Raw genomic sequence first — 23199 nt, 5'->3', positions numbered from 1 at the left:
TACCTCCGCTGAACCACCTCTTACCACATACTTTAAAAATGCCAAAGTCCTCATCCTTCTGGACGTTCAAAGAGAAATTGGACAATCATTGCAGATACGATTGTCGATAATTCCTGCCTCATGTTGAGGCTACGGCCCATAAATGGTTGCCGAAATTGCCATTAAAACAGCAAACGGACTATGCCTATCTGGCTGCTGTGGAAGATAGTAATGAGGCACGAAAACTCAGATTTCCAGAAAGATACACTCTTCTAGATGAAGATCCCGCACATAATCACACACGCGGTGAAAACACCGGCTCATCACCGCTCCTGAATTTTTCCGGAAATTCTAAGTGACCAACGTCCGTCTGAGCGAGCCTTCTGGATTGGTTCAGTGGTTTTCCCTGTCCCACCGTTCGGCACCACGTTTTGATTGACGAAGTGTCCGTGTTTGCGGAATAAAGTGCCGTGCTGTGGAGATGGCACGGCGACTGCATCGCCTGATGCCCAAGCGCCGTGCATCGCTTGCTCGCGCACGTTCACGGGCGGAAGCCGACCACTGATGTGTAATCTGTGTCAGTCCAGAACTCGTCGTATGTGCTTGCCGGTGGAAACCGCGCGCCGACTTAGATCTGACGCAAAAGTCTTCGAAGATTTCCGCTGCATCTCATGTGGAACACCAGAGACCCACGCACCCGCTGATTTGCTTGGAACGTATCGATCATCCCCGAGCGTTGCTGGAAACAGAACGCAACCTGATGTAAACAAAAGTGGCATCAGTTACCCTAATGGAACACCGCGTATACCGAGATCGGGATCGCCCAGGACTGTGGACCTTCCACAGCTATCCCAGTGTCCGAGGTGCTCATGTGTGTTCGGGCTGGGCCCGGCTACACGCACGTGTCCTCTCTGCTCCAAAGTGGGATGTTTGAAAGCAGAAATCAACGGCCTTCTGCTTCGGGACGGAACCCTCGGCTGCAGGATTCAGGCTGTAGAGGGACGATTTGAAGACCTCATAGACAAACTTGAGGCTATCTCGGCCGGAGCGGCGGATGGGGTCCCGCGTTGCGAGGCCGCACTGGAACCCGGACTGTCCCCTCGATGCGCTGGAGACTCGATACCTCTCAACGTTCAGCTGAGCAATGCGCTATACCAGTTACAGATGTGCCGCGCAGAAAATCGTGAATTACGTTTGCGGTTCGGCATGGATCCAAACTCACGTTCGGGCCCTTCGGAATCGAACCCAGAAGCATCCATCAAAATGAACAAGAGGAGAAAGAAAGCAATGAAGAAGAAGAATAAGGAGATCCGTGTTGGAGGCTCTCAGGAGATAGACTCAGGTCAGACTGAGGGTCGACTCAGCTGCTCAGCTGCGGACGGGACCGCACGAAATGCGGACAAGAGCTCGTCCCGCCTCGGCGAGGATCTCCTCGCTAGGCCGAGATATGATGACCACACACGGAGGGCCCCGAAGATCCCGCTCACGAGAGGAAACGCCGAGTCGTCATCTGCTCTGACTACGGATCAGGATTCGTCGAAGAGGAGACTCTACCTAAACGGTGTGCGTGGTGATGCTTCAGCTCGACTTGTGTACGACCACATCAGGGATAACCTTCAGATCCCGGTCCTCTCTGTTGATAAGCTGAATTCCAAGGCGGCTGGCAGATCTTCCTTCTGCATAACCGTGGCTCGGGAGTCCTATGAGGACCTCAACAATCCATCCAACTGGGATCGCAATGTGGGCTTTCGAGAGTTCAAGGGAGTTCCCCATGCTGACAAATGCAGGGAGTCCGTTTCACAGCCGTCTGCATGACATTGTCGGACGGGCATCGCATCAGCTAAGTCAGTCTCGTGCCTGCTCTTGGATATCTGTTCTTTAAAGAAGGCAGGAGCTGTTGATGCGATGCACTCCTATGCGAAGGATAACAAAATCGATATCATGTGCCTGGTCGAGACATGGCTCACAGAAGGCGTCACCGACGCCGAGTTGTCCGATAGAGGAAACTTCCAAGTATTTCGCCGGGATCGAGCGACTCGAGGTGGAGGAGTACTCATTCTGCTCAGACGAGGACTTCAGTGCACGCGGGTCGGGAGCACCTATGCGAGCGAGCTGGTAGTCGTGGACGTTGAATGTGATGGATCGGCATTTCGACTCGTCGCAGCCTATGCTTCTGGTACGGGTTCTTCGGGGGCTAACTTGGATGAGATGAGGATGCTGACATCCGAACTTGATGAACTATGCGAAACCGACGATCCTGTGCTGATTATGGGCGACTTTGACTGCCCTAGCATTGACTGGCAGACCCGATCATCGCGTCGCTGCCCCCGTCGTGAGAAAAAATTTTTGGACTTCATCTCCTTGAATGGACTTGTTCAGTGCGTATCAGAACCGACGCGTCTCGGGAGCGACAATGTTCTCGATCTGGTGATTTGCTCTGAGGATTTCGTCGGTGAGGACTGCGTGGTGGTTCTCCGAAGTCCCGTCCGGACGGATCACTGTCTTGTCGTTACCACTCTTAAGTTTCCTGATGATTCTCAGATGTTGATACCAAAGACCAGAAACTGGCTAAAAGCTGACTACTCGTCCATCACCGAGGAGCTATGTAATATTGACTGGGATCGCAGACTATCAGTCGAATCGGTTGATCATATGCACGAGGTATTTCTCACGACACTACACTCTGTGATCGATAAGTGTGTGCCCATGAGGAAGCACTGTGCCGACGGCTCCGTTGAATTGAACATGAAAAGACTTCTCACGCGGATCAACGCTTGTGATGATGACTTTGATCTGATGAGCCTAAGAGGCTTCAGCGTGCGCTCCACCGCCAGAGATGCATACTGGAAAACACGATTGTAAGCTCGAACGATTCGACACGTTTCTACGGCTATGCGTCGGCTAGGCTCAAATTGAAGGATGAGCTATCCACGTTGATTGGACCTGACGGATCCAAAGTCTTCAGTGATCAGGACAAATCTGGTCTCCTCTGCGAACTGTTTGAGCGAACCTACCTTGAGGCTTCAGATGTGCGTACTTCTTCTACAGCGGTACTATATCCTTCGAATGTGGAACTCGTCGATGACGTGGATGTATCGGAAGATGCAGTTCTACCCGCCATATCTGAGACGAAGTGTACTTGGAGTACCAGTCCCGAGATGATACCCGCTGGATTTTTCAAAAGGACTGCACTCGGCGTCGCTCAACCCTCGAGCTTGATTTACCGAAAATCCATGAATGAGGGAGTTGTATCCCGGCTCTATAGAACCGCTTGGATCGCCCCCCCACACAAAAAGGGCCAACGTAGTGATCCCAACAACAAACGACCCGTTTCATTGACCTCAGTGAGCTGTAGGATACTCGAGAAGATAATCTGCAACGCGGTGCTGGGGAATGCCGAACGGCAAAATCTGATATCATCTCAGCAACACGTCTACCGGAAGAACCGATCGACAACAGATAATTTGCTCTCCTACTCGAATTTTGTGGCTTGCGCATTAAACAAGAAATGCCCAGTCGATGCAATATACACTGACTTCAAGAGTGCGTTCGAGAATGCCTCACGACCTTTTGCTCTCGGTTCCCCCGGCCAAGGGAGTGGGCCCGAAGATAGTCAGATGGATCTCGGAGTTCCTACGCCACAGGAGCTTCAGGGTTAAGATTCGTTACGCCCTCTCTGGGTGTGCAATGGCTACAACGGGCTGTCCTCAAGGTACGGTCCTTGGCTCTCTCCTCTTCATGTTCTTCATTGACGGACTGAAAACCGTGATACAACCTCCAATTCGGTACTATATATTTGCCGATGACGTCAAGTTCGTGGTGTCAGTGAGTGACGAGTCAGATCGGGGGAAAGATGCTTCGTTGATCATTTCGGGACGGGAGATCGTAGATTCCGGTACACTCTGGGCTCCGTCGAGCTGGGTCGATGCAGACGCAGAGGGATCTAGGCGTTCTGTTCTCGGTAAAATTGGACTCCAGAGACCACATTGAAAACGTCGTCCGACGGGCATCGATTATCACATCCTGGATTTTCCGCTCTTTCGTTCTCAAGAGTCCTTCGGCATATCTTAGGCTTTACACCTCGCATGTTCTGCCGATCCTTCTATACGCGAGCCCAGTCTGGAATCCCATCGACAAAGGCAGCATCGGGAAGATTTCACGAATGCAGAAACGATTTCTCCACCGAGTTGAGCACAGGTGTGGCATCGAGAGGGGCACTCTGGAGATTGTGGATATACATGACCGCATGAAAGCGGCTGATTTGAATTTGAAGGCGTTGAGGAAACTTATGAAATGCGATGAGTCGTTCGATGAATTCTTCATACTACTGACCATGCCGATGAGAAGAGGATTCAATCTGAGACCACATGTGATTGCCCGATCGAAGGAACTGAAGCAACACTTCGCGTGGAGAGTTGATTTGTTGTCGACATGATCAACGAACGATGATCACATGTTCTGTTTCAAGATATACCTTTGTTGCACAAAATAAAGAGTTTTCCCATTAAAAAAAATATACCCGATGTGAAAATTAAGTACATAATTGAAAAGGAGCAAGAAGACTGGAAAGATACCATGGACTTCGAGGTCCTACGCCGAAGTGCCGGCCCTACTGAGGGCAAATACGACAAACCGCCACTCTTCGTGACAACTACGCCTTGTCCACAAAGCGACGAATGGCTAATGCTCACCAGCTCACACGCTCACCAGAACCCCATAGTTCGACTGAGCCATCAACAGAAACAGATGGAAGGCCCGCAGATATCGAAACAACGGTGATCACCAACACCGAAATTCACTCGCCGGCCTTACAATCGCCGCCGATCTCATCAGAGATCGAGGTCATCAAAACTGGGGAGAAGGAATTCCTCAATCATGGACCAGTTGACTCGATCATCTCGAACGCTGATCGCCGCACCTTCGACAAATTGGGAATTACACCCACTTCGGCCCGAGGTCAACAGGCTGCGAGGGTGTTCAATGCGATTGAAGAACAATTCGTGATCGCGGCGGCCTTCATCAGTGAGGACCTGGCCGACACTCTGGAACTGCGTCGTGGAAAAGCGCTGCACGAGCTGGAAAATTCCCAAAAGAAAATACTCGATTTGAGAAGTAAGCTACGAGATGAGAGGTTAACCACGGCGTGTCTCCAACAGTCGGAACATCGACTCAAAGGAAAGGTGAATGAGCTAATCAGACTCTATGTTCCAATCGAAAAACGCATTCCCGCAGAGGACAACTTACCATTCAGCCCAACCTTACATCGATTCGAGGGGACTTCTTGAAACACATGCCAATAACCGAAGCCAGACGTTGGTGATCCCTCTACTTGAGGAACGAGATATTATTATGACGAAACAAACATACTGAATGATTCATCAGATTTCGATATATTTCTCATATCGCGCACAAATTTCAATCTTGACGCCCTCGCCACGGGTTGCATCAACCTCGTCGGGTTTCACTCCTCGCCCTTCCGCTAGCAGGATGCACTGCCCCCGCAGTTTGGAGTAGCAATGGAGGCGCCCTTCCTCCACGATGCAAGCCAATGATTCAAGTGACAGAGCCTCCCTCGCCTTCCCCGGTGTGCCTCGAACGCTGGCTCCTACGCGACTAGACACACTGGTCGTCGTCACGGCAGAAAACTGCATCGAGTATTTTGCGTTACGTGCAAAATGGACCTCCTGAGAGACCCAAACTCCTGCGGACCGAAGACATATGTTGTCTTCCTGGAAACTCATCCTTCATAGATGTAATGTGTGCTTCTTAATGATCCTTTACTAACCTGCAGAAATGATACCACTGCACACAATCACTGAAGCAGCTACAATCATCCAAAATCTCCATCTGCTAACCGATCGCCTTTGCGAGTCTTGTCTGTCGATCCCTTCCACGACATGCATCGGCTGCATGCCATTTCTTAAAGAGTACCCGTAGCGATCTATGGCCTCTCGGGCCGCGCGTAGCTGTCGGCGTTGGCCTTCGCGTTCGCTGGGGCGTGGCTGGGGCGGTCTTCCCGATTCACGATCAAGACCGAGAAGCCCCAGCCCCCACTCTGACCATGTTGGAGTGCTGCTGACTTCGGGCATGCTCTCCGATGGTAGTCTTCGGCTTCCAGAACGTATATTCCGCTTCCTACTAATGCCGCAGGTGCTCCGACCGGAACGGAGGATCATTGGGGTACTCTGGCTGACGAAGCTCCGGAGGGCAAATCGAAGAACGACCCGAAGAAGAATCGAAGAACGATCTGAACGACGCAGTTCTTCCGACGAACTCCAACGACTTGAAACCTAACGGAAACCTAACCTCATCAGAATTTCGATCTCTCAGTTCAGCCATGAAAAATTCAGAATAACACTACAGGATTCCCACTCTCTGTGAGAGGGGAGGCAGAACCCTGTATCCATAATATTCATCCACGGAGATCGTGATTCCCGTCTCTCCGATGGAAATTCAATGGAAAATTAATGGGAATTCTTTTTCCGGCGGAGGTCTGCCGCACTGCCCCCTGGCGCTGAGCGCTGGAGAAACGGCCGTGTGCAGGCCTACTGCGCACCTAACCGGACTTGTCGCATATCGATCGGACATGCGAAAAACGGATTCAGGGTTTGAACAGCGAGCGACGATTCAATTTCTTGAGGAAGTTTCATCGCTCCGATACTCTCAGAGGCTGAATGCTGAAAGTGAATTGTACCCGGAGCCTGACTGCTCCCTCATCCTGAAGACACTCGGACTTAGCAGTTAGGGGAGGTGTTGAGGTTCAGGTAGGAACTGGGAACTACTAGTCCTCGTTCCGTACTAGGACTATGACTCATACCAACCCACGGGGCCATATACCCGTGGCAGTAGTAAAATACGTGAGTCACCGGGGTTGCACCCCGAGGTTACGACTCTAGCATGATACCCTTGAGGTAGTACGAAATCGGGCTAGCATCCCACATGCTGGGTACACCCAATAGTATTCTAGGACGCTGCTTATGATAGACCAGGGTAGCCTTATCCTATGTATATGTACGAACGGATCAGGACATGTAAGGAGGAGCTTAGACTCCTGCCTAGGTACATATAAAAGACCTAAGATTTCGAATAAAATTCACTGTGGTATCTGCCTCTCGTGAGATCGCATCTCTGTGTATCCCTGAACGGGCTGCTCTTCTACTCCTGACCAGAGCTACGAATCTTGACCTTCAACACATTGAAACAAGCAGGTCTCACAGTCAGGGTCCAGAAATGCAAATTCTTCATGAAGTCAGTACAGTTTTTGCGGAGTTTCGTTTCGAAGGTGTCGGCTTCGGTCTTCTGGAGCTCTTTTGATAATTGAATATTTTATGCACAGCATAGATGCCTCAATTCCCGTTTCCATTTTTCTGGATGGGATCGGATGCTTTCTGAGCTTGACTGATGTTCTCGGTCAGAACCACTACGCCACAGAGCTTCTTTTTGTCGGCACACTGAAGAAGCAAGCTTCTCGTGAGCTTGCCGTCGCTCATGCCGCCGATGAATTGCTCAATCAAATCAGTCTGAAGCTCGTCCGGAGACCACTTGCAATCCGTACACGCTTTCCTTAAGCGGTCCTCGAATTCAAGCAAGGTCTCGCCTGACTTTTGATTCAGCTTCCAGAACTCTATACTCGTCGACTAGACATTCTTCTGCGGTTCGTTAATAATTGATTTCACGAGTTCGACGATTCCTCAAAAAAAAGAAGATCACTCGAGATCGAGTCCATCTTTATCCCGTATCGTTCACGGTTTCGTAGAATCAGGGCTGTTGTGAAGATTTGACCATCTTCGTCGCCAGCTGCTGAGTCCAGAAAGTATCAGAAGACACGATGTTAACGCTACGAGAGTCAGTTTCCAACTGAGACGTTTATTAGCGTAGAATTACGCTCTAGGGTTCGGGTAGGAGGGTCGGATTCGGGAAAAAATTGTGAGTCAATTTTCTCAGAGACAAAACCTCTATCGAAGAAAAGTCCGATGGTCAAACATCTCTAGGAAGACGGTCAATACTCCCGAAAATACCGATTTCGATTAAGCAACGTTTGACGTCAGATTTTGGGACGTAAAATCTACGTTTCTGCTGTTTTCTCAGGAAGGAGACGTCGAAAGCGAGAAAGTGTGATGGCTGAAAAGAATCAGCGTCACTTTTTCCGTCTGATCGGTATTCGTATTCCGACAGAGCGCGTCTGTTGTTACTTTACACTGTATCCCGTCGTATATCGCACTTGGATCATTTTCAGCAAGGTCAGACAAGGGGATAACGAAGTTTATTCGAGCTCTGAATCAGAATTCAGGAATTGAGAAACGAAGTTTGGTCAATATTGGGTGGAGAGTCAGCTAGATCATTCAGCTCTGGATTCAGGAATTAGAGATTTATTGCTCTTTTATTGTACTCATGTGTTTATCGCTTATATTTTATTATACTCATGTGTGTTTATTGAGTATATTTTATCATACCCATGTGTATGTATTGTGTATATCTTATTATACTCATGTGTGTTGATTGTGTATATTTTATCATACTCATGTGTGTTTATTGTGTATATTTCATCATACTCATGTGTGTTCATTGTGTATATTTTATTATACTCATGTGTGTTTCTTGTGTATATTTTATCATACTCATGTAGGTTTATTGTGTATATTTTATTATACTCATGTGTGTTTATTATGTATATACTATTGCACTCATGTAAGTTTATTGTATATCTGGAATAACGGTGTCACATACGAGTCGTCGTATGGTGTAAAAAAAGGCCCAAATCTGTGCATATTCCCGTATCCATACATATATTTCCAGTATACAGTGTCCAACAATAAGTGTCGCGCATCGGGGACGGTCGCGTGAGGGAGAGGGGAGAGAGGGAAAAAAGATAAAAATCGCTCACTCGGATGAAATCATCGCGGCAGGTGTCTATCACGTTAGGCAACTCCTATCCCCAATCCCTCATTAGTGCACGTATCCCCTCATCAGCGACTGTGGAGGATGGCCCCGCGTTTTCCTTGACTAGCCAGTAGAGGATCCGTGACAAACGGTGTCTCTGTAGCCCAAGGGGTGCTCTAAGGCGTCGTAAGGCTTCTTGATGAGGGTTTGGAACGGTACGGCGACTCTAGAGCAGTGGTTCCCAACCTTTTTCTTCGACGGAACCCCTAGGGGTTCCGCGGGGGTTCCGTAGGGGTTCCGCAGGTAGACTTTGGGGTTCCGCGCAATCCGCCACGGAACCCAAGGGTTCCGCGGAACCCAGGTAGGCAAACACTGCTCTAGAGTAACAAAGCACCATCAGACGGAATCGATGAGGATACGTGAAGATCGGTCCCTGAGGAAAACATCTCTTTTGGTCAGGGCTTTTCCAGCGCTCCTTCTGGTCAGCTTTTGGATGTCACTTCGACGAGTCACAACAGCGCGCATTCACGATCTGATTAAGAGCCACTCCTTTGATGTCATCAATTTCGGCGTAGAGCTTCGTTACGATCCTCTGGGCTCTATCATGGACGGGATACAGTGTTTACTAACAACAGACGCGCTCCGTCAGAATCCGAATACCGATCAGACGGGAAAAGGGACGAAGGGCCAGAACCCAGAACTGAAGGTATGGCGACCTTAGGGTTTGGTGATGGAGTTTGATGATGCTCACTCTCCGAAAAACCCACAGGTTTGTGTGAGAACAGTGAGGGCGAACTTGGAAGGCCAGGTAGATAATTATGATCTCAAAGCTTGGCTAGGATATTTGCAAAACACACCATTGTACAAATTATAAAAAATCAAAATTGATTGGGAAAATTTTGATTTGAGAGGCTACCAGAAGCAACAAGCTATTGCGCCGATAGAGTCCGGGAATGATTCCGACTACTTGATGTCGCGGCAGCAATCACTGATGTGGAACGAAGACGAGTATCTAACCGTAGCCCCAGGCCAATCAGAAACTCCTCTTGCGATCGTTTATGATGAGCATGGAGAAGAATTGGCATTCTCCGACATCGATTACGGTCAGCACCGACGATTCAGACAAGGTACTAGAGTGAAACCATTCCTGATCGTCTTGAGTGAGATTCGTCGGCGTGATAAACGAAGTGCCACACCTGAGCATATTCTCTATCAGGCAGCTAAAGTCATGCGGCTGAGACTTAATGATGAATTACGCGCGTCATATAAGTTCAGCAGTGATTTGCAAAAAACACCAGAGAAATGCTGGAGAATAAGGATTTTCTAGAACATTGCGTTCTGAAAAATTTTGCGTATTTGAAATCCATTCCAAATTCAGTCCAACACTGGATAATGGGAAAGAAAGATCTGTTTGCTATGATGAGGTAATTGGGAAAACCAACAATGTTCCTGACCATGAGTACCAATGGGATGAGTTGGCCTCATTTGCTCGCCACTTTGCCAAGGATTAAAACCGGAAAACTTGTTTCTGAGGGTGATTTACTGACTCAGTACTCCGCATCTTTCCGAGCCAATTTTGTCAGCGAAGATTCAGGGACTTGCTGCGCGTACCTTTGGAGAGTGGTGTCAGTGATCATGCAAATACTCCAGTCCAAATCACACAGTCCGTTTGGTATTTATTCAGTAATTGACCATTTTATGCGGATCGAGTTTCAACTCAGAGGGAGCCCTCATGTGCATATTCTCTTGTCGTTGCAAAATGATCCGAAAGAGTCAATATCCGAGCATATGCCCGAGACAATGGCATTGATAGAGAAATTGTGCTCGGTTGATATTCGTCAAGATATCGAGAATCAAAAATATGCATCCTCACAAATTCACAATCATACCTTTCCCTGTTTCAAAAACAGTACTCCATCTCAATCCGTCAAATGTCGCTTTAATATATGTACCGGTCTGGCCCAGCTACAAATCATACATTTTACTGCCCTTAGCTAAAGATGATAACAATAGGAAAAATTCTTTACGATGATTCAAGGAATGAAAGAGGTACTCAAAAAGAAATCATTCGATACCATCGATGATTTCTTGAGAGATACGAGCATCTCATACGAAGTCTATCTTAACATGATCCGGGCATCTATCGAAGGTCCGATTGTTCTCTTCAAAAGAAACACGAAAGATATTTGGACAAACATGTTTAAAGCTTGGACGGCGAATACTTTGAAGTCCAACATGGATTTACAATTTACAGTAAAAGCTCGTTACTACGAACACGAAGGGACCAACGAAACTGGTTCGTTGTACCGAGTTTTCGCTGTAACGGATGCCGCTCAACACTATCCCTATGGCGGGCTGGCCAAAGGAGGAAAAATTCCTTGTCCGTTGCACCGAGAAATTCGTTGTTATGGGGGTCGTTATAAGGAGCTTTTACTGTATCCTGGACGAGTATAGTTGCGCTCCTTATGTAGTTGACTTTATCAATGAAAGCAACCGAGGAATGTCTGATCTGCATCGCAGAATGATAGATTTGCAGAACGAACATCCCGATGAGCATTTCAATAGGTTTACTTTTTTTTTTTTTTTTTTTTTAAATGCACCTTTATTCCTTTAAGACAATGACGAAATTGATAAGAATTCCACGAGGGCATGCCCTGTATGTGGATGAGGCAAGAATCGACAAAACTTCTGGGAGGGTAGAGGGAGGGGTGCGCATTGAGGCCAGAGGCATGGTAGTTGGCTCTGAGAAAAGTTACAGCAGGGGTAGTACATTGTTTTGGGCGCGAGTAAGAGTGAGTCTGCATGGCGGTAGCGGCGGTGAGAGAACATTCAGGTAATTAGAACTCGAACTCAGACTCGGGGAGGTCAGAAATGAAGGATCTGATCAGTTTTCTCACGAGGGCTCTGTTTGTCGCGTTTTTGAGACTGTCATCCAGCCTGTTGTACAGCTTCGCGAAGCGGTTGAGATAGAATTTTTCAGACCTGACCAGTCTCAGCGATGGGGGTCTGATCAACGAGCGGCTCCGAGTGCTGTAGGGATGGGTTGGAGTAAGATCTGCTATCATGGAGGTCGTGGTCGATCTGTTCCGGACGAGACATTCAGACAGCAGGCAGGTGAGATAGACCTTACTGAGCGGCAGGATTCCGGAGGTCTCGAAGTGTTTCGCGAGGGGCTCTCCACGGACGCGAGGGGCGAAAGTCGTCCGAAAAGCGCCGCAGTATACGAGGATGGCGTACCTGATGTGTGATTCGAACAGTGCCTTGTATATGGCAGCAGCCGTGGGGAGCGAGCAAGAACGACGTACTTTGCCGATGGAGCATGCTGCTGCCCTTAGACGGGTGAGGAGCGTATCGAGATGCGCTCTCCAAGTGAGCCTGTCGTCTAGAATGACTCCAAGGTATTTCGTTGAGGTCACATACGGCATTCTCTCACACCGACATAACAACGGATCTCTGCAGGAATTAGCATGGACCCTCAGGTGGGGTCGCAAATGTATCTGAGCACCTCCGAAGATCATATAAGGGGACTTCGCAGTGTTGAGCTTCAGTCCATTCGTGCAGGACCAATTGTAGACCTTTCTCAGGGTGTTCTCGATAAGGCCTATGTCAATTGATGTACTGAAGCTGAATAGTAATGATGTATCGTCGGCATATCCCACAAATTTGACCAGATCGTCCTCGAGGAGTAGTAGGTCGTTGATGTAAAGCGCGAAGAGTGAGGCGGAAAGGGAGCCACCTTGTGGGACGCCGCGACTAACTATCACATCTTCCGAGATGCGGTCGCCACAGCGAAGTCTCTGCCTTCTTTCCGTTAGATTACGAGGACATAAGCCGAAGCGCGTCGCCCCTAGCTCCAGCTCGACCAAGCTTGAATATAAGCCTGTCATGAGGCACGCTGTCAAAGGCCGAGGAGTAGTCAAGGAACACCGCCAAGGGGATTCGACCGTTTTCGATTGCATCCAACGCAAATCCCTGGATCTGTAGAATCGCATCCTGAGTGCTCCTCCGTTTCCTGAATCCAAACTGTCGGTCTGATAGGATGTTGTTCGTTTCCAATAGCTGCGACAGTCTTCGGCCGATGATCTTCTCAATGATTTTCGCGAAAACGCTCAGGAGTGAAATTGGTCTATAGTTACTGAGGGATTCGGTGTCTCCTTTCTTGTGTATGAGTATCACGGTGGCTTCCTTCAGGGTGCGGGGAAACTTCCCGGATGCGAAAATGAGCCCCACGAGATGCTGAATCATTGGTGCCAGGCTGTCAATATTTTTCTTGATGGTTTGCGCTGTGAAGCCGTCCGGTCCCGGGGCCTTGCCGGGCCCGAGCGTCTTGATCACCTCAACAACCTCAGATAAGTCTGGAGACTCAAACCTAGAGCATACTTCGCTCAAAGCATACATGGGCAGGTCCTCTGTCCGATCTGTCCCGTCTACAGATTCGCCGACTCGCCTGCCCAGATTCGCGAAAAACCGATTCGCATCTGTGAGCTGTGGCAATGGAGTCAGTCTGTCAGTTAGGTAGCTCGGTAGTCTTTTGATCGCCCGTCTACCTCTGAAGTGCTCATTGATCATCTTCCATGCGGTCTTCGGGTTACCAGACGACGAGATTTTTCTTCGCAGATAGTTGTCTTCGGCATCTCGGAGTGACTGCTGAATCTTGTTTCTAAATCTCTTGTATCGATCTTTGAGTATTACATTGTTGGGGTATTTGGATAATTCTTTCCACAGGGACTCCTTCAATTGGATTTCTTTCAGGAGTTCCTTCGAGATCCATGGTTTGATTGGACTGTCCCTGCGTTTTATCCTCATTGTTCGCGAAGAGTTTTCTCTACACTTTTCCATGTTTCGGAGTAGCCATCCGATCGCCTCATCCGGGTCAGAGATTTCGAAAAACTCTCGCTTGGAGATATCAGTGAATTCTGAGTGGAATCGGTTCCAGTCCGTGAAAGTCCTCGTGCCGGCTGTGATGTCTCTCGCCGAGAACCTAAAAGAGCAGACGATCATACGATGGTCCGAGATTCCTCCGGTATCTCGCGTATAGACTGCGACAACCTCTGCCCATCTCTTTCTGATGTATACGTGATCGATGGTCGAGCAGGAGCTACCACCGAATCTGGTGGGACTGGAATTAAGGCTTTCGAAACCCAGCGCTGAGAGTCTGTTGCTGTAATCCACAACGCATCCTGATCGGTCTGCGAGATCCAAATTCACGTCCGCTAACCACAGACAGTCCGACCCCGAGTTCGTCATAGCGAGTATCTTCTCTAGATCGCAGGTTACGAAGCTTCGAGTGTTTGAGAAGGCCGGACTGGGTGATCTGTAACCTCCCGCTATATCTATGCTCCGATTGCCCACGCGAAGTCGAACGACACATGCATCCGCATTGGAATTGTGATCGTAGACGAGCGAGCTGTCCAGTGTGTTCTTGACGAAGATAGCCACTCCTCCTGCAATGTTAGACTGTTGGCATTTGAAGTATGCAGCGAAGCCCTCAATGTTATAGATGTTCGTCTCGTGTTCGTAGATCCAAATCTCCGTGAGGACGATGACGTCTGGATTGATTCCCCCATTCTTCAGATGTGCAATGAATTCGTTAAAATTTTTCCTCAAGCTCCGTATGTTCAACATACACACCGTAATTTCCCTCCACACCTCCTTGACATCGACAGTATGAGAGCTCGTTTCGAAATTGGTTGGGTACTCGGTATCACATTTGAGCTAGAAAAAGCTACAATTAATCAGGTAATTGATATTGCTTCCCAATCGGCGATTATCTACGATGGACAGCTTGATAATCCTTATCGGGCCGGTTGCGTCTCCTGGTGGTTTGTTTCCGTTCGTGGGTGATCTGCGCTGATGGACTGTCTCTCTGTATTGATCCTTCAGATAGCAGTGTATCCCTTACGCGGACGAGGTCTTGCATCGAGCGAATGACCAGTCTTTGTGAGTCCTTCTCTCGTGTTTTACTACTCCGAAGAGTCAGTATTCAAATGCTAGACTCAATCGAAATGACTACTCAAGAAGCAGCCTGGTTTCTGCTGAGACAAGCGATGATCAGTGCTAGCCGCGATATTGCCAGAGCCTTATTGCCCCTTTCTAACTCATTGACAGTTTTGCTAGGTTCCCCATCAGCAATCCATTTGCGGCAATCTCTGATCCAATGAACCCTTTTTCTTGCAATAACTACAGGAGCCATTCTTTCTTCTTCGGACGAATTTCGCTCCCTTCAGTTCTGAGGCTTCACGCCTATCCGTTCCCGGAACATTCTTAAAATTCCGTTCGTACATGCATAACTGAGATACAAGTTCTTCGAAACTTTTCTCTGTGTCCCTCGACAACAACATCAAACTGGACCGGAAATTCTCGAAGTTTGTGGGGAAAATCTGTAAGACTGCACATCAGGAGCATCTCTGGTAGCTGATTCTCTCGCTTGGCTCGTAGTCCATTGTTGAGCTCCATAAACAATCCATGCAAATCTTGAATAATTGATCCTCCGAGGAAGCTTCGAATAGTTTCTTCAGCGCTTCCCATGCGTCGGCCGCTGTCTCTCTACCCATGATCTTCTGATAAACACTGTCTGTGACAGCACTCGAGATGATAGACTTCGCATAACTATTCGCTTTACGATATAGGTCTCTCTTTGCGGTGAATGCCTTCAACTGATCTTCCGTAGCACCAGCTTGTGGAGCCTCGGGTCTGACTAACTTCTTATCGATGACATCCGATGCCCCTTCATGGTAATCTAGCAAGTCTCGAATCTCCCGCTTCCATAAGGGCCAGTCTGTTTCACCTGCCAGCGGCTTCACATGCTTAGCTAGATCCATCTTTCGGCCAACTGCTCAGTCTCTATTTGACTTTCTCTCTATTCCGAAACGCCCTGGGCCCATAACCCGTTGTAATCTCAATAGAGAGATAGCAGTTGCTGCTTCATTCTTCTGAGAGAGTAAAAATACTATCTCGAGACTTTATTTATGTAGAGAGCGGAAATGCTTGGTCATCCGAGGGCAGCTCAACAATAACTCCAACAGAATCATCTCGATTCTCATTGCGACTCCGACGAGGAGCGTCTTCAGCTCCTCCTGAAAGCCTTGGGGCCGAAGGAGGACAGCCAACTACGAGGCCGAACGTCACCTGCACATCCCGAAGATAAGACATACACCGAGCTAGTCGCAGAACTCAAGTCGACGTTCGGTGAATCGAAGTCCCTATTTCGTCGCCGGCATGACACGTTGTCAGTACGTCACGCACCAGGTAAGCTCGTCGAGGAAATCGTCAACTCGACGAAGCTTTACGGTGACGACTTCGAGTTCATCAAGCTCACCTTGGACAATTTCAACATCTTTATTATGCTACTGCATCTCTCGGACCCTTCCTACAAGAATCTACGGGGCGTCATCATGAGAGCAGTCGACGAGGAACCGGACATCAAGCTCTAGAACCGCATTGATCATACTCGTATTCACTCTCCTTATTCTCTGTGAGTATGATTTTCTCCGTGACTTTCCTGAATATGTCATCCCTAGCTATGGAGTCCATCTCCATAGTATCCCTTACCTGTCACTCATTTATTTCGTTTCTCTTTCAGCCGGTCTTGGTGTCTTCCTGATATTCGAGAGTATTCCGGATCAAGAAAACAGCCAGCGAGTATCGCCCGTTTTCCCCATCGACGCCCCCCATGACGTTTTGGAACCTGGGATGGATGGTGGATCACTCACCCCCACCCAGGCCGGCTCCGACCAATGGTACGAAATTAGTCAATCCGGCTAGGACCTCCTCCGCTTGTCCTTCTATACGTGGGAAGACCATTTCAATGCTGGTCCATTCCTGCATCCGATCAGATGACGGTTGGCTGTGCAATAACAGGTACGATAGGGAAGATGACTGTGTTTTCATCGATGGCCCGGGACGGATTACTAATCGCTAGAGCTCGGAAGTTCAGGCACTGAAAATCTCGGAGAAGGCAGGCAAGAAGGCATCTAAAATGGCCTGAAAAGGCTCAATGGATTGGAAAGAAAGGCAAGATGGGCGATGAAATCTGTACGCTAGTATAAAGCTATACGTCAGTATTGTTACACAAAGAAACTATATGATACATCGCGTTCTCAGGCATGGAAGGTTGACGTCGGTCCGATAGCTGCATCCTGTATCGTGAAAACGAGCGTTCCTCGTCGACGCTTACCATTGGGTCGTATCGATGCAACGCAAGGTCTGGCAAATCGAGGTTTCCTAAAGCCATCACTTCTCCGTCATCACGAAGAGCGAACAGTATATCTCTGAGTGTGCTATACCCTTGATTTCCATTCAGGACGGTCTCGAACCTTGCTTTGATGAGACCTGCTTCCGGTCCAGTCGCCTTCTCTAGACAAACCCTATGTTTTCCACTATACCACATTTGGTTTCAAGCGACTGTGCCGTGCACTATAATCTTCTGATGCCATCGGGAATTATTCGATAATTGGCAGAAACGAACAGAGCTGATTCTTCAGAGCAGGGTTCCGCAGCATCTCCTGACTCTTGAAGATAAAAAGAGCTTCTACTTTTTCGAAGCTGTTCACAATTTCCTTTATTTCGTCGTAAATTGCCGCAAGGTAGGATGCGGCTCCGAGCCATGTACCCCAACGGGTGACGACGGGACCGGGAGGAAGCGGTAAATTCGAGGCGGGATCCCTGAATTTCTGAATCCTGGAAGGTGCTTTCAGGAAGCACTTCTTCACGCTTGCAATTGAGGAATCAGTCTCCGTGGAAAGTTTCCGGATTTCCTCACAGACACGATGAATGCCATGAGCAAGACATGTGACAAACACCATGTTGGGAAAGAGAACTTCCAATCCATCTGCGGCTTTTTTTCATGCATATTGCCCCGTCTGTCACGAAAAGTACGACGCGCTCATGCTTTATACCGTCAGGCCAGAGTATGCTCAGCGAGTTGCACAACGCTTTGGCTATCGTGGCGTGATTCGTTCGCTCAACGACTTCTGACCCTAGAAGATGCGCAGTCGATGGCTCAGACGCACTCAGTTCACCGACCACGGTGTTGACCACGAAAAGACCCCTCGAGTCGTTGTCCCATCGACTGAGACCCAAATCTTGCCTTCGCCGATTGAGGCTCGAATCATCCGTATCGTTCCATCGTACACTTCCGTCAGATACGTTTTTCTCAATGCAGACTCATGGGGGGAATACTGTTCCGACCACTTCTCGATGAAGCGTCGAAAGCAGGGATTCTGGATCGCATAAAACGGAATATCAGCTTTGACCAGCGTCCCACAAAGATCCATTTTGAACTCACTCCCTTTCTGTGGCTTGGTCATGAAGCTCGGGAGGAGTGAGACCTGCTCTTTTGTCACGAGTCGTACGCTTAATGAGAGAGGCGCTGTTGATGTGTTGACGCACGAAATATTTCTTATCGCCATTAACGTTCTCCTCGCTTATCTTACAGAATAAGACGCTTCCATCGGTTGTCAATATGTCACCGCCGAAAAACCTCCCATAGAGATTCAGTCTGCTCCCGGGAGTCGCTTTCTCTTCCGGCATTCCGAGGCACTATTCGGTCTTCGCTGCTCAAGGATGCTCTTCATGAACTCCACCGATTTTCGTTTTTTCTACAAGAGCTTCGCCCCACGCGAACTTAACCTAGAAGGGATCGTGGAAGGGTCAACTTCGAAGAGCCGCGCTCGCACCTGTGTTCTCGTGACGTCTACGCGTGCGCAGAACTGATTGCCGTCTAACGCGCATTTTCCGAATTCCCTGTCCCCCATCTCTATTAGAATGCTATCGGGGCTATTCCTTTCCCCGAAATCGGACCCCGAAAATACCGAAAAAATCATTTCTGGCACTAAAAAGCCGTTTTAGGCGAGAACCCCTGGAAGAGCCGAAAAAGGCAGGCGCAGACATTCATGGCAAAATGCCTGAACTTCCGAGCTCTAACTATGACTATGATTATGACTTGAGTCAATTATAATAATATAATTGATAATCACAGGTTCCTCAAGCTGTGATTATCAATTATTGTTGTATGCCGGACCGAACTTGAATCCAGATATCCTCAAGCTAGTCATCGATTTCCGCCTACGCCCGGTCGCGCTTTCTGCCGATGTCAGCCACGAGTACAGGACAATCGGACTGGCGGAGCGGGACCGCTCGTTTTTCCGCTATTTGTGGCAGGGACCCGGCGATGCGCAACCGCGATGCTTCCAGCTGCGGAGGGTCACGTGGGGTGCCACCCCGAGCGGATTCTTGCTGGCAGCTTTGCTCCGTGAACACTTCAAGCGAGTGGATCCAGCGAGTGCGCTGGACCTGGGTGCATCGTTTTACTTCGACGACATGCTGCGAAGCTTCGGCTCCGTGTTGGAAGCGACCCGAATCATCGACCTCCTACTTCCGTAGATGCGCGCGGCCAGCATGACCCTCGGCAAGTGGAAATCCATCTCCGCCACTGTCCTGGAGCATCTGCAGGGGCTTCCGGTAACCACGCAGTCAGCCCCGGGAAGGGCAAAAACGGGCCTTCTGAAGGTCCTCGGCATCGCTTGGTCTCCGGCGGAGGACACCTTCGAATCCCAGTTGACGGACCTCGTCGGGAGTCGCGGACTGCCTGGATAATCGGCATGAGACAGGGTCGCCATATCGCTGTGCAAGAAGAAGGACGTGCCGAGGGTGTAATATGGTGGGACATTTCGAAAGAGATTGTCCAGCAAGAGTGTGTTTCCGGTGTGGCGGAACGGGACATTTGAGAATGGCTTGTTCCAGCCCAAGAGACATGCCGCCGGTGGTTCCGGTGGTTCCGGTGGTTCGAGAAGTTCGAGAGGTTCAGGAGGTTCGAGAAGTTCAGGAAGTTCGAGAGGTTCGGGAGGAGCAAGACGAGGACGGCCGGGAAGAAAATCAGATAATGATGGTAAACAATCAAGAGGAGTCCAGCGGTGACGACGACGATGATGACCCGTTTCTCTGGGGAGACCGTCTTATTGGTGGAGCCGAAAACAGACGGCCGGTAGAACAACCAGAGCTGGTAGTTCAACCCCGAGAGGGTGAAACGCCGGCTATGACGGCAAGGCGTGTATGGAGTGAACGCGCGATGGCGGCGGAAGAACAGTCAGTATAGGTGAAAATGGCGGGTCTGCAGTACCCAGCCGGCTGGACCGAAGAAGACGTGCCGGATGATCCACAAACGACAAAAAGTGGTCATCCGTTTTGCTATTTTTGTCTCGCGAAAGTGTTGAGGCGGAATCCGTTATGTCCGACGAGCAGGACGTCGTTGCGAGGTGAAGATGCTGTCAGGAACTTGTCCTTAGACGGCGGTCGTTAGAGGTGGAGAAGCTGTCAGGAGTCAGCTTAGGCAGCGTGACCGAATGTCGTGATCAAAGTGTGATGTGGATGGACGTTTGACGATTGAGGTCTGAGACGGATGTTCAGATGTGCGAGGCTCACGGTGTGCGAGAAGCAGTCGAAGAGAACGGTCGCACAGCGACGAGCGTTCGGCTGTGGCGGTTATTGAGAGTGTGAAATAAACTAGAGGTGTCACCAGTTGGTTCGATGTTACCGAGGTCTTCACTTGCCGTATCCCAGAAAGACAGCCCCGATAGATGCCATGAAGCGCTTGACCAACTGCAGGGCTTCGGAAGCTTTCCCTGCAGCTATTTTTCCTTCTCCGAGATCATCTGGTAGCTTCTCACTATCACTCGCATAGGGATCTGATGTCACTGTATCGGTGACTTGCGCCAAGATAAGAGAGTCTGTCAATTCTTCGTAGAGCTGAGCGTCGTCGTCGTCATCTCAGTCCTGGCTGATGCAATCATGGGCCGAATTATCGACATGAAGAAGGATCCGTCGGTTTTCCCGCGTCATGTCTCGGTCGGATGCTAGCAACCATTCACTGGGAAGCGTCGGAGTCATCCATGCCTTTTCAATTCCGCGGTACTGGCAGGCTACATTCTTTAACGTTGCAACATAACAAAACCGTCAATCTTGCTTTAGACTTTGTTAGAGTATGAGTTGCCTGAGAAGTTCTGCGCGTCGAGAATCGAGACCACAAGAAAATGACAAGTCACTAGTGGAATAACGAGGTTATATCCGAATATATTTTTTAGCGAACTTTATCGGGCCTTCATGGAGGAGATCGAATGACCCGCGAGTATCAAATAATGACTACGACTTCCCCAACAGACTTCTTGCCCCCCGCTTAGGAGTCCTCCTTGACAACTAAAGGATCGCTCCGGCAAAAACTGAAAGAACTAGCCCGTCCCTACAGCGTTGTACACATCATCGAGGTAGCGGAGAGACGGATACACAATTCCTCCTATGAGTGTTCGCTCGTTGAAGATCACAAGAACTAGAAGTAAACAATGCGACGTTTGGTGCCGCACGGATTGAGAAATTATTGAGAAGTCTGGGGTTCGATCTGAGAGTTTGACTTGCGCGTCATCTCCCGCATCGAGGCGGTTCCGATGCTTTGTCTTGATCGAAGCGTGAACCGGAAAGCCTGCTTCGCACCGGTAGGTGCTGACAAAGGGTACGACGACCCGCAGGGCGCTCTTCGCTACCTCAGGAAAATCCTCCAACCGACCTGCTCAGAACTCCGGCAGCATTCCAACTCTGAACATTTCTTCGAGATATGTATGAGCTGTGCTGAACGTCAACGAGCTGGTCCCTCTGGAGCCCATTAAGCGCATGCTGGCATGTTTCGCGGAATGGGTTCCTCACCCAACCGTGTGATTCCTGCTCCGCAATCGATTGCGATAAGAAGTAATTCTCGATGTTCTTACGTAGCGTAGTCAACTGGTGGATGATTGTACTTCTCACGCCTCCATCAAGCTGACGATCCTCTTCGTCCAAAGATCCCTGGAGAGTTCCGAAAAAATCCAAACGGCGCGGCTCATGAAGGAGTTCTGCCCAGAGCTCGACCTTAGTTCTCATTGCACGGATCTTCTCCGCGGCGACAAACACATTTGTTGTAACGGGAACTCTGAGGACCCAGACGGTAGGGGAGACCGAGGACCGGGGCCGGGGGTGGTACAGCTCCGGAGGCACAGATACTGGGAATTAGGTGGAGGAGTATTGAACACAAGCACTCTAGAGCTAGAGGACAGGTGAAATCGGATTGCTTTTTTTTCGAATTTGTCCCGGATCACAGACATGAAAGGGGAAGAGTAAACGGAGGAAGTGGGGATAGGTCTTTGTGAGTCGGCCGCCGGACTCTGACGGCTCTACAACATTTATATCTTTCTCTGGAAGCGATGCGTTGAGCTCATTCAGCTTTTGAAAAATGCCTGCAATGTACGCTAGTTGTTGGAGCCATTGGTTATCGCGAAGTTTGAGGAATGAGTCGGATTGGCTGCTCAGACCGAACGTCATAACCTCCTTCCGCAGCTCGAACAGCCTGTTGAGGACGTGGCCTCGTGACAACCAGCGCACCTCAGTGTGCAGCAATAGTGAACTGTGTACACTCCCCAGATCCTGGCATGGAATCCTGGAGATTCTGCTCTGCAAGAGTCATGATTTGATGTAGTTCACCACTTTGACGGAGTCTTCCAGAACGATTCGGAGCATTTCCGGAATCCGATTGACTGCCAATGCCTCTTGATGAATCATGCAGTGGCTAGCTGTAGTTCCGGGGGAGATTTCTTTGACCCAGCTAACGGAGCCTTTTTCTTTCCCTGTCATTTCAGCAGCTCCATCTGTGCATATATCGCCGCAATTCGTCCTATTCAAATCTTTCTCGTCGAAATATCGCTGTATCAAAGTGGAAATGGCCTCTCCAGTAGTATGACTCGGCAATGCTCTGCACAGTAAGAGCTCCTCCTTCGCATCGGAGTTGTGTACAAAACGCCCAAAAACTAATTGAGTCGCTTCTCCTGCCTTATCTGTGCTTTCGTCGACCTGGAGCGCCCACCCAGGACTCGACCTGAGCTCATTGCAAGTTTGACGCTCAGGCCAGGAGCTAATGTCAGCGATACGCCTGCTCACCGTGCTGTCAGAGAGAGCGATGGCCCCAATCTCTCTGACTTGTCGCTCACTAAACAAGCATTTCGCCACTTCGATGAGGCATGGCTAGAGAAGACGTACACCGATCGTATGAGCTTCTCTGGTCCGGCTCGTTTGATGAGTGAGTCGCAGCGATACCTCGCTCGATCGGATTGAAACACTGCTCGTCAGCTTCTCCTGGGCAAGCGCGAGGTTATTCCCTGCTAGCTGCAACAATGACCGTGGGCGAGCAATGAACTCCGGATCTATCTATATCTATATATGTATATATCTATATATATAAAAACGTATGTCTGTTTGTTTGTCTGTCTGTCTGTCTGGTGTCACCTATAGACTCGAAAACGGCTGAACCGATCGTCGTGAAAA

At 49.2% G+C, this 23199-nt stretch overlaps 1 protein-coding gene across 1 annotated transcript; it reads left to right on the top strand.

Moving 5' to 3' along the window:
• The first annotated feature begins 1242 nt into the window (after positions 1-1242).
• LOC108865036 (uncharacterized) lies at positions 1243-3638 on the top strand. Its single transcript, XM_018641668.1, has 4 exons — positions 1243-1719; positions 1864-1992; positions 2521-2640; positions 2814-3638. Exons 1-4 carry the CDS (start codon positions 1243-1245, stop codon positions 3636-3638), a joined length of 1551 nt encoding a protein of 516 aa, XP_018497184.1.
• The last annotated feature ends 19561 nt before the right edge of the window (positions 3639-23199 follow it).

Source organism: Galendromus occidentalis, unplaced genomic scaffold, assembly GCF_000255335.2.
Source record: "Galendromus occidentalis unplaced genomic scaffold, Mocc_1.1 scf7180000075936, whole genome shotgun sequence".
NCBI lineage: Eukaryota > Metazoa > Arthropoda > Arachnida > Mesostigmata > Phytoseiidae > Galendromus > Galendromus occidentalis.
This window is presented reverse-complemented; position numbering and strand designations above follow the sequence as displayed.

What these genes read in the sequence shown, in the direction of transcription:
- LOC108865036 (XM_018641668.1), top strand. Translation starts at nt 1,243, where the DNA reads ATGAACAAGAGGAGAAAGAAAGCAATGAAGAAGAAGAATAAGGAGATC. An exon ending in CCGATAGAGGAAACTTCCAA is followed by an intron (nt 1,993 to 2,520) that starts GTATTTCGCCGG and finishes GATGATTCTCAG; the next exon opens with ATGTTGATACCAAAGACCAG. An exon ending in CGGTTGATCATATGCACGAG is followed by an intron (nt 2,641 to 2,813) that starts GTATTTCTCACG and finishes CTCCACCGCCAG; the next exon opens with AGATGCATACTGGAAAACAC.